The sequence below is a fragment of the Camelus bactrianus genome, chromosome 17 (assembly GCF_048773025.1).
Source record: "Camelus bactrianus isolate YW-2024 breed Bactrian camel chromosome 17, ASM4877302v1, whole genome shotgun sequence".
Lineage (NCBI taxonomy): Eukaryota > Metazoa > Chordata > Mammalia > Artiodactyla > Camelidae > Camelus > Camelus bactrianus.
In genome coordinates, this window is record NC_133555.1 from 30,776,892 (window position 1) to 30,789,222 (window position 12,331).

At 39.7% G+C, this 12,331-nt stretch overlaps 1 protein-coding gene across 1 annotated transcript; it reads left to right on the forward strand.

Annotated features, from left to right (window-relative positions):
- Positions 1 to 3,928: 3,928 nt before the first annotated feature.
- Positions 3,929 to 9,330, forward strand: SELENOK (selenoprotein K). Its single transcript, XM_010968352.3, has 4 exons — positions 3,929 to 4,084; positions 7,023 to 7,113; positions 8,540 to 8,623; positions 9,240 to 9,330. Exons 1-4 carry the CDS (start codon positions 4,066 to 4,068, stop codon positions 9,328 to 9,330), a joined length of 285 nt encoding a protein of 94 aa, XP_010966654.2. The 5' UTR covers positions 3,929 to 4,065.
- The last annotated feature ends 3,001 nt before the right edge of the window (positions 9,331 to 12,331 follow it).

A 12,331-nucleotide genomic window follows, 5' to 3' on the forward strand; every position in this document is an offset into this window, starting at 1 on the left:
TTCTTAATCCACCAAATTCTCCCAGGAAGATAGCATTGTGAATTTCTATGAACATTTTCCCATTTTGATGCAGAAAATGAGTTCAAGTAGTTTAAGAAAGTGACTTGTAGCCTCTCGCTCCCTCACTTTCTGAGATGGCCTGCACTCTGTCTATGGAGTATGTATCTCTCTGAATGAGTCTACCTTTACTCAAAAAAAAAAAAAAAAGCGACTTGTAGAGCAGTACAACCATCAGTTCAGCTGAAGGGATGAGGTGCTTACTGGCTCAAAAATGATTTGCACAGCATGTCCAGCCTGAGGCTACATAAACTAAAAGAAATAAAAACAAGAAATAAAAGTTACTGTGAAAAACATCAGTAAAGAATATACGGTAGAAAAATGAGACAGAGAGCTAAGATATCTGAGCCCAGATGAAATAAAGAATACAAAGGCAATAACTGTAAGAACAAACACATAAAAGGTTAATGAAGAGTATAAATGCCATCTGTTTCCCATGTTCCCTGAAGGCAGTATTGAAGGCATCTTACTGTTTTGATGTAACCCAGCACTCCTTCACTATAATGTGGTTAGCACTACCTCTCTTCACCAATGTGGCTTAAGTGGGATTGATTCCAGTTCCAGCTCGAGATAGCTGTCATTCAGAATAGCCCATCCCTCTGGCCAAGGAATTGGTACTGAGATGTGTAGGTAACAATTTAGAGATGCTTAGGGGAATTTTATGCTTAGGGTGTCTAGAAAAGACAAACTGTGGGAAGTTATTTTGTATCTTTGAGAAAACTGAGATACATTTAAACTGTCTCCAGAAACCACCTCCCATTCTATATTTTGAGTACCACATTGGATTGTGTCCTCCTATTTCAATACTTCTGCTTATGTGTGCAGAAGCAGGGTAGCATAGGAATCAAGAGCACAAACTATAGAGCCACACTCTTGGTCTTAATCTCAGCTCTGCTTCTTACTAGCTGTGTGACCCTGGGCAAGTCACCTGAGCTCTTTATGACTCAGTTTCCTTATCTGTAAGATGGGAATAATAGTAGAGCCCACTTAATAAGGTTGAGGTTTAAATGAATTAATACATAAAAAGCACTTAGAACGTTGCCTGGTTCAGGGTAAGTACTATATAAATGTTAGCTATTATTATTGTTGTTGTAAGGGTTAAATGAAATAATAGTACTTGACACATAATAAAACTTGCATAAATATTATCCACTATTAAGACCATTCATTCATTAATTCATTCATCCATTCCATAAATATTTAATGAGTATCTTTTCTGTGCCAGGCCAATAATGTCTTCATTATAAACCAGTGATGTCCAAAAGAAATATAATGTGAACCATAAATGTGAGTCAAGTATGTAATTTAAAATTTCTAGCACTCACATTAAAAAAGTAAAAGGGAACAGGCAAAATTACTTTTAATAAAATATTTTAATCCAATACCCAAAATATAATCATTTCAACATGTAATCAATATAAGAAGTGAGATATTTGACATTATTTCATTCTAAATCTCTAGTGAATATTTTGCACATGTAGCACATCTCAGTTCAGACTTAAGCCACATTTCAATCGCTCAACAGCCACATGTGTCTGGTAACTAACCTGCAGTTCTTTACATGAAAGATTTGGGAAAGGAGAAATGTTCTTTGTCCTCCAGCCCATTTTGCTACTAATTATATATATATTATATTATAAATATATATATTTAATTTGCAGCCCATTCATATTCATTATTTCATTTGATAGGAACATGCCTCACCTTGAAGGATGGATTAGATTTTAAGAAGTGGGGAAAATTCCCATCAAGAGGAAAAATAAATGAGCAGAAACAACAAGGAAGGAAAATAAGGGATCTATTAGGAAATTAGAAGTCATAGAGATAAACCTAAGAAAATATATCACGGAAGTCATCAATACCAGACCAGGGAGGCTGGGTGTTAGCTGTCAGGTGGTGGGGAGAAACCAAAGGTGTGAGCGGGAAAGAGGCAAGACTAGTTTAAATGAGTAACTAAATAGAGCACGAAGTGGAGTGGGAGAGGCTAGAGGTAGTTCATTAGGGAATTACTGTATTAAAATCTTAGGAAGAAACAATCTAGGCAGACGGATGAAGAGGAAGAGACAGCCCAGTAGTGTCTGGTACTCAGGAGATCCCAGTATTAGTTTCCTTCCTCCTTTGGTGATTGCAGAGATTTTTTGGAAGCTTTTAGAAAGATCGCTCTTGGTCTCTCTCCCTCCCTCTCTACCAGCAAATACCTGAGTACCTACTACCTGCCAAGGACTATGACAGACCTTGAAGATATAAAAGGGAACAAGGCAGGGAAGATTCCTGAGCTCTTACATCTTAAAATTTTCTAGAGAGACAAAAGCCAATTATGAGATAAAATATTTTCACACTGTGGTAAGTACTATGAAGAAAATAAGCATGGAGATGATTGGCCAGGAAAAGGAATTCAAAAGTGGTGACACTTAAGCTGAGCTCTAAAAGATGAAAGGAGCTGGATATGCAAGAAGGCAGCGGGGGAGCACCCTGGTAGAAGTAACACCATGTGCAGAGTCTTGCAGGCATGAAAGAACTTGGGTGCTCAGGACTTAAAGAACAATGTTACTAGAGCAAAGTTTGGGTGGGGATTGTGGTAGGAGGTGTAATTAAAGGGGCAATTAAATAGATATGTCATGATGGGCCTAGACCATGACAAGGAACTAGATCATACAACAATAGCAAATCAGAAAATTTTGATGTCTAAAAGGTTGCAAGCAAGTGAATGGAGTGATTTCCATTTTAAGATCATTCTTGCTGCAGTGTGAAAAGCTGCTTAAGCTTGGTAAAGGTGGAAGCTGTGATTTTAGGTAGAAGGCAACTAGAGAAGAGCAGGTAAGAGATGGTGGTGGTTATGGCTGAGGTTAAGAAAGGTCCTTGGGAAAAGTAATGATCCCATCCCAATATTTGTGCAAAAATAACCCTTCATGATACCGCTGCAAAAATTTCAAATAAAGGATGGTGTCTTGTTCTTTCATGCACTTTTACGAGGAAAAATGCTACAAAAAGTCAACATTAAGATGTTCAGGTATTGGAACATACAATCTTAGCACACTCTTAAAAGCAAAATTTCAATTTCATTTTAGTTAAGGTGATTTGTAACTCTGGGGAAACGACACACGGCTTGAGAACTAGGGGGAAAAATTAGGCCTCCACGCAGAAAGAACAGCCAAATACAAAAGCAAAAGGAGAGGAATTAAATTGCCACTGTCAAGGACCAGAAAGTAACCCGGTGGCTGGTGCAGAGTAAATACCCATCAGCATTTTGTATGCAGTCCATGTATAATCAAAGACCACGAGACATCAATTCGTCCTTCACCTCCACAATGTTGGCATATCACGCAGTAGCCAGGAATGAGAAGCATAGAAAGGTCTCGAGCTATTCTGGGCTACAGTATTTTCCAGCTGTTTCACAAGAGCTGATAAAAACTCCAACCACTTCTGGTGAACCAAGAGCAGAAACGCTGATTCTAAAGAGTGTAAGTACGTCATCTAGAGATGTCTGTGTATTCCCGAAGGCTTGACAATAAAGCTCTTTACGGTTTGATCACCGCCTCCGCCCGAAACTCCCTCAAAGATCCACAATTCCGGAAAATTCTTAGCAACTTCCTCCTGCTAGCGGTTCTCCAAGCCACTTCACATGTGGCCTTTACTCCCCAACCCTGGGCCTTTCTAACAACTAGAAACCAGCATCTCTTCTCCAGGTGGTGCAAAAGAGCTCTCCAAAATCCAATCCTAAAGGAGACAGGAATGCGCGAGTTTACCGTGTTTACAGGCTAAATCCTAACGTCATATCCGGTCATCTGCCCGTCAGCCTCCGCTTTACGCCGGAAGTCACTGGCTTGACGAAACGAAACGCCGGCGGGGGACGTGTCTCCCCAGAGCCAATGAACTCTGCCCACCTCCCTCCTCTTGGCTGTTTTGTCGCTACGTGCCTTGTGACGTCAGAGGGCGGGCGCAAAGAGGGATACGGAAGCTGAGAGGGGCCAGACACTTCTGTCGTTCCGGAGGCTGGGAGGAGGCAAGATGGTTTACATCTCGAATGGTGAGTTGGAGAGGATACTAGGGCGACCTTTGTCCTCTGAGGCTGGGCCCCGAGTTTCTTCTGTCCTTGCCCACCGGGCCCGGCACGGCTTTCCCGGATACGGCCCCTGGCTAGGCGGAGCTGGAGGTGAAGTCGCCCCGGCCTGCGGCGCGTCAGCCCATCATCCCTGAGCCAGCCGCGGAGGCCGAGGCCTTTGTGGTAACCGCGGTGCCGGATGCCCGGCTTCCTCGTCGTCGTGGTAGTTCTGATTGTGGGTCTCGGAAAGAGGTCTTTCCTATCGGGCGTCGTTGTCCTTAACTAGTAATGACCGGAGTGTCCACACTTCTTGCGTAGCACTTATGTCTGGGGCACTGCTCTAGCGTTGTTCTCTTACCCACCTATTCGGTCTTTATTTCGCACTATCTGGGTAATACCCTATTATCTGATGCTCTAGGAGTGGAGACTGGCGCAGCCGGATTAAATAGCTTGCCCAGTGTCACAAAGGGCTCAATTGGGTTTCGTACGCAGGTGGGCTGACGTCAGCGTCCTTGCGGTTATTTACCCTACTGCCTCTTTCTAAACGGTGTAAGAGAATTGGGTGAAAGCTTTTTCCCTCAGGAGAGAGGTAGTTCGTCATGCCTGTAACTTTTTGCCTTGATTTCAAGGAGCACGGGGAGAAACACCACTCCCTGTAGGAGCAAGTTGATTATTACCGGAATGGAGACTCTGAGAGAGACTTAATTTTGTGACTCCCCAAAGGCAGGGAGTGGAAAGGAAAGACACAGTATGACTGGGTCAGAACAATATCAGAACTGCCTGCCCACCTGTTTGACTCAGGTGAAATAAATGCCTTAGTGCACTCTTAACAAGTAGTCCTTGGGTCACTGGAACCAGGTCCTGGTTCTGTTTGAATCATTTGTTTATGTTCAAGTCAGTGAGAAGTCTTCTGGCTGTGTGCACTTTGCATTTCTTTGCTTTTCAAAGTCTCACTTTCTCCTCCTCCTCGTCTCTCTCTTACAATTTTTCAAAACAAGTAGGTTGATGAGCATTAAAGAAAAGGATCAGAGTTTCATCTTAGTTTTGGGCACTTGCAGACTTTGTGTTATATCCTCTATGCTTAAGGCTGCAGCTTCTATTACTGATGCATTATTGAATAATTCTTTGTATTTGTAGTGTGTCTTATTGTGTATGTACTGTTGTATTGATCTACATAAATAACATAAAGCTCCTATTAGGACCTTTAATCTCATTTTTATAATTGAGAAATGCCAGTTGCATTCAAGCAATCTATTTCTAAGAATATTGAGAGGGGAGGTTTCTGCCTTCAGAAACCAGGAGTAAAAGTGTAAAAAGTCAGAATGATACAAATGCATGCAATAGGTTCTTTAGAATCACATAGGAAGAATTTGATGGGTTCCAGTTAGATCTTTTTTCTTAAAAGGGCTGTATCAACATTTCATAGTTGACAAAATATTTCTTAGTGTCAGATGACCTTTTTTTCCACAATCCTATATGGTGACTAGCCTTGCAATACTTTTCTCAGAGAAAATGTCACATCACTTAACAAAGCAGAGCTAGTAACAGGCAGAACCAAGCCTATCACTCATGCTGTCTTTTAAGTGTAGCCCTTTTTTCTCAATAGGTCTGTGAGAGCTCAGGTCCAAGTAGATGCCTGAAAATAAGCTGGTGAAGGAAAGAAGAAAAGTAAACCATATTGGAGTTGGGGGTGGGGGAGATGGCAGTGATTGTGGTGAAGCCGAAGGAAAAATGGAAAGGGAGTTGACAGATTGCTCTTCTCCCGAAATATTCTGACCTGATGATTTGCAGAGCTGGAACTCTAGAGTATTAACTTTTTCTGTTGTAGCTTCTGTTATTTAAAGTGGTTTGAAAAATAGATCCATTTTTCTGTAAGATAAAGCTGGAATCTTAATTAGGATCAACAGTATTCTTATAAAGAAAAATAGTGGTCATTTTAATGAACAAGCCAAATTCTCTTCAGTACTTAGAGCACACAGATCTTTGATTTATAAGAATTTTAACATAACAACTGATTCTAAGGATTTTAAGAGTATGTACAATCTTTTTATATAGGCAACAGACCTCATAAGTGAAAAAGATATTCTGAAGTGGTGTTAGCATTCTTTATATACACCCATCCCATTTGTTTCTTCAAAATACTTGAATAAACAGATAGTCATACACTCATATTCATAGCAGCATTTTCACGGTAGCCAAAGGATGGAAGCAACCCAGGTGTCCATCAACAGATGAATGGATGAACAAAAATATAGTAAGTATGTACAATGGAGTATTAATCAGACTTAAAGAGGAAGGAAACTTTGATACATGCTGCAATATGGATGAACCCTGAAGACATTATGCTAAGTGAAATAGCCAGTTGCCAAAGTACAAATACTCTTTGATTCCTCATATAAAGTTACTAGAGCAGTCAAATTCAAGAGACAGGGTAGAATGGTGGTTGCCAGGGGCTGGGGAAAGGGAGAAATGGGGAGTTAGTGTTTAATGGGTGTGGAGTTTTAGTTGGGGAAGATGAAAAAGTTCTGGAAGTGGCTGGTGTTGATTGTTGTACTACAGTGTAAGTGTACTGAATGCCATAGAACTGTATACTTTTTTAAATGGTTAAAATTGTAAAAGTTTTTTGTGTATATTTTAACACAATAAAAAAAGAAAAAATTTGAAGTGTCACCCACCAAAATTACAAACTATAAAAGGCATAATTAGACATATTAAAGGAGTGAACCTTAGATCACAGAGCTTTACTTCCCTGAACCCTTCCTTAGAATGACGTGCACGTAACAGACCTCTCCTGTGTTGACCATTTGGAACAATGGACGAGTTGAAAACTAAGTCCATGAGTGTTACCTAGCTGATAAAATGTTATGCATCTTGTATCAGGGATTTGTAGCACTAACTGAAGTTTCTTTATTCTTGTTTCTAGGACAAGTGTTGGACAGCCGGAGTCAGTCCCCATGGAGATTATCTTTCATAACGGATTTCTTCTGGGGAATAGCTGAGTTTGTGGTTTTGTTGTAAGTGTAGTAGTGCTCTTAGTAGCCCTGATATTTAAGTTGACAGAAGTACATTAAGTACATTATGTTGGTATCTTAAAAGAAGCTCAGCTTTCCAGAAGCAGTTTTTAACTGTAGTTTTTTTTTTTTTAAGTCATAGCTTTTCTAAGGGAGGTGAGGGCTTGTCTTGCGATAAAACTGCCCCCAAACAACTTAGGATTATAAATATGTTCCTTGAGTTAGTAAGCTTGACCATGCCTGAGCTCTAGTGGTAACCACTTCAGCCTGCAGCTATGGGGCCAGGCCTGCTCATTCTACTGTCAGCATCTCGCTTTCTCTCTGCTGTTCCCACCTTTAGTGTGTATGTGACACTTTTATTGTGTATTGTACAGTAAGTAAACAAGGAGAATTAGATCTTGATTTTTAAAAGCTCCCAAGTCGTAAACTTTTTTTAATGAACTGTTAACATTGATACAGAGGAGACAGCAATTTAAACTTCTTTTTCATATGCTGTTTGTTTTACGAAAATTGTTCATCAGCTACTAATAATATCCAAAGTTTAAATACACATTTGAGTGTCTCATGAGCAGAGACATGTGGGAGACAGTCCCTTCCTTTGATGACTTAAATGTCAGTAAATACTCACTTTACAGAATACCTTGGGGTGGGCATGATTGTGGGAGGTAAACATCAGAGGAAGTTATTCCAGGTGGAAGAAACATAGGAAAGATGACAGAATTTTGAAAATCAGGCAGTGATCTTTATATTTAATTTGATTGTAGCTGTGGATTGGAAAGATTAATCTGATGGCTGCATGTAGCATAAATTAGAAGTGCTAAACGGAAGAGGCAGTTCCATAGAAAAACAAAACGGGAGAGAAAGGCCCTAAGTTAAGTTACTTATTGCAAAACTTCTTGGCAATCTCTTAAAGATTTCACTTACTCCATATTGTTTATTTAAAATCTTAATTTAGTTAAATCCTTCCCCCTCCACAAATAAAGAAAATTCCATTGAAATGGATTCAAAGTAGGCCCTTTGCCACTGGCACACCACCTCCACCTCTCCCTCCCCCAGGTAACATTAGGTAAGCTGTCTGCAGGGGAATGGACCTGCAATACTGTAAGAGCAGACTCTGGGACTTGACAGCTAATAGAGAGCAGAGGAAGGAAGCTGGAGATGACTCTGATTTCAGAGTTATTCCTAGACTCTATCTAGAAGAGTTATAGCAAATAAGACAAGGAATGGTGGTTTGGCACAGAACATAATAGCACACTCTGTTTAGACATGTGCTTGCACTAGGTCGTGGTGTCCAGCTGGCTTCCAAAAATGTGAGTTTGGAGCTAAGTTAGTTTAGTCATCCTCCCACAGAGATGACAGTTAAAGCCATGGAAATACATTTTATAATGTTGAAATTAGAAATTCTGTTATTTTCTGCTCCTTGTTTCAGTTTCAGAACTCTGCTTCAGCAAGATGTGAAAACGAGAAGAGGCTATGGAAGCTCATCTGACTCCAGATACGATGATGGAAGAGGGTATAGCTTTTTACATTGATAAAAGATGTTTTTACTTCTCCATACAATTTAGTTAAACTATAGATAAATAGATGATAGATAGGTAGACAGACAGATAGACATAGTTAGGCTTATGGAAATTAAAGGCTTAAATTCTACTTCACAAGATTAATGCATTACTGTAAATTAATGATAACCAGAGTTAATCTGACAAAATTAAAATGTATATCAAATATCCTATGGGAAAAGTCTAAATTAGAGGATGAAAACTGATGGCCATTTATATTAAACATTAAAATCTAGAGATTTCACTTTAGAATCCGGATTTCTAGCTGCTAATGAAATTCTCAGAAGATCGAGCAGCACTGGGTGGGGCTTGTGGTTCCATATGGCAAAACTCTGCTGGAGCTGGGTTTCAGTTGGCCATTTACAGGAGGTTCTGTTCAGTTTATCATAATCCTTGCTGGACTCTCTTTTCTCATGTGCGTTTGATCTCTTTCAGTATTTGAACTTCTGACTCCCAACCTAAATGGTAGTTCCTGTTTTAAACAAAGCAAAAGGTCTATTTGAGTGTTTAAAAGGAACCAATTGGAGTAATGTCTACTAAACAGTAGAAATTAACTTGTCTTATTATTAGGCCACCAGGAAACCCCCCCAGAAGAATGGGTCGAATTAATCATCTGCGTGGCCCGAATCCTCCTCCAATGGCCGGAGGATGAGGAAGGTAACTTAAAATCTGCAATTATTCTGCAGGGATTTCATTTTGAAAATGCCTTCTTAGGAAGGTTTTCTTTGGGAAAACAGAAGTCACAACATTTTGTAACTACTCAGACATCTTATTTGGAAAAATATATTTTAAGCCTTGAAAAATTGAATCAAAATGTCTTTTGAAGAAGGTTTTAAAGCATGTATGTAATGACTGGATTTTTCATACAGATCCAAATTACTAACTAGTAGCTAATTATAACATTTTCTTGCAGGTAAATGTCTGCTCTAAGAAGCAGACAACTGGACATGCACATTCATAGCAGAAGGAAACCATCAGGAAATGGAGTGCTGACCATGCTGGACAAGTAGATGAATGTGTATGTCTAAACAAGAGTTTTGCTCTGTGTCCTCACAGACGAATGAGGTCGTGCTGGGAATTCCCTCCGCAGGGAACTGGCATGACTGATATGCAGTTCTATAAATGCACATGTTTGTCTCATCTTTTTGTAACGTTTATGAAAGTATTAATATAGTTTTAATAAGTAAATATTTTTAGGTTACAAAACTTACTTCTCATCTTTATAGAGTTAAAACAAAAAAATTCCAAATTTGAAGAAAAATAAAAGACTGTGTACTGAGTACTATTAGTGTCACCTTTTTCAGCTTCTGAAATAGTTTTTTTTGTTCTCATTTATAAATAAATCACATTGTATTTATCTCATTAGTATGCATACACTATCTGTGCTCTTGAATTAATTTTTATCTTGAATTAATTCATGGATCTTTAATACAGTGTGTCTTATTGCTACCAAATATAATTATCTGGGTATTTATAAAGCCTTAACAAACCTGAGCTACAAAATGAAGATTTGCTAGGTGGTCTTTAAAATCATGAATTTCAATTCTATTTTGACCAATTTTAATTCTAAACCATTGCTTAAGATACTGCCTGTTGGCTTTAACCCCATCTGAATGCTGGTAACTCATTCTTTCACTAGAAGTTCTTTGAGGTTAGGGATTTTGTCTTCTTTCTCTCAGTGCTTTGAACAGTGATGACATGTAATAGGCACTGAACTATTTATAGGTAAGGTAGATAATACAGATTTATGTTTAACAGACTTTGAAAAGGTAAGAGCTTTTTAATATCTGTTTATAACTATTTATTCAACTCTGCCAGGAAATGGAGTTGTAGTGCCATAGTACACTGGTCTTCAAAGATAAGGAAAGAGGCAATTAGAACACAATTTTAAGGGTAGGTTTAATAAAGATAGTCTGTTGATGACTCAGGTCTGTGTCAGACATTTTACCTTTTACGTGTTATTAATTCTGACACACTGAGGTAGGTAGGTTATCGGTGCATTATACAGATACATGCAAGGGCTCAGGGAAGTTTTGTAACTTCCTAGATTGTATGGCTAGTGAATGGCAGAGTCATGCTGTCAAACCTCCACTTAAGGCTGTGGTGGGGGTGACCAGGGCAGTATCAGAAAGTGGTGGCTTTTCTGTGCACATGACCCGTGATCTGCCCCTTTGGACTGTTGCTGCAAGGACTCTTCCTTATGGCTTATCCTAGAGTCAGGACTGCATTGGACATTAGCTGTTTCCCTCTGCATGTGAGGGATGCTACTGTAGTACAGAACATGGCCTCTTGAGTAGTTTGTGTCCACATCATTGCTACTCAATAGTTATGCTCTTGAGTGAGTTAGGCCATTCTCTCCCAGTTTACTCATCTGTAAGATAGGGATTAAATTCCTGCCTCAGGAGGTTCTTTACTCAGCAGTAATTAATCACCAAGTGCTTATTGGGCACCTATCATGTGCTGAAGCTAACTGATGATTAAGATAAAGTCCCTCTTCTCATGGGGCATACTGTCTAGTGTGGGAAACACTAACTGGGCAGACAAGTTCAAAGGAAACAAGATGACAAGGTACATGGAGAGTTCTCTCTGAAGTGACATTTGAGACAGGAGAATGGGCTGAGGGAAGGGCATCCAAGGCAAAAAGGACAGCAAGTTCAATGGCCTGGTGATGGGAAGGGGTTGGCATGTCTGAGAAGCTGAAAGAAAGCGAGTATCGAAATGCCAGAGGGGGAGAGAAGAAATGAGTGTGAAGTTAGAAATGTAGTAGGAACTAGATTAAGTATGGCTTTATGGGCTATAGATTCTGTTCCTTGACCAAAGGGAAATCATGAGAGTTTAAAGCATGGGTTTAATTTTTGTTTGAGATAACTCATTGGCATTGTTAAGTGAAGTGCTGAGTACATAGTATTGATTGTTTTAACTAGTTCATGATATTTTAAAAGTTGACACGTGGGCAACTATCAAAAGTAGACCACAGGAGGACAAGACTGGAAGCAGGGACTTGGGTTTAGAGGATGTGGTGATCCAGGTGAGATAGTAACTTGGACTAGGTAGAAGCAATAGAAATGGAGAAGTGGATGCATTCAAGATACATTTGAGAGATTGTGGGTTTGCTGATGGATGTGAATGTAGAAAATGTGGACAAGTGAAGAAACAAAGTGATATTTATTGAGATGGTAAGAGTGGGAGTAGATTTTTTTCCAGAGGTGGAGATCAAGAGTTCCATTTTCGACATAGTTTGCAATGCTTTGTGGACATCTAAGTGGAAGTACTAAATAAGCAATTGGTTATCAGTCTGGATCTTAGGGAGAGATCCAAACTGGAAATGTATATATTTGGTATTTATCTTCATTCAAAGCCATGAAACTGGATAAAGTCATTCAAGGAGTGTGTAGAGAGGAGCCCTAACTCCAATGAATCCTAACATCAGAGGCTGGACTAAGCATGGCAGTGAAGTATAAGCAGAACTGTGAGTGGTGTCTGAGAATCCAGGAGAGACAGGTGTGAGGACCAAGTGAGATTCCTGTTGTCAGGTGTTCCACAGCAAGCGCTCGAAAGAAAACACAAGTACGTTGTGGGCATGCTCCAGCCAAGACCAATCACGGCAACAGCCACCCAATCCAGTCCCTGCCCCGCCCTCCTCTGGACAGCTCCGCCCTTCC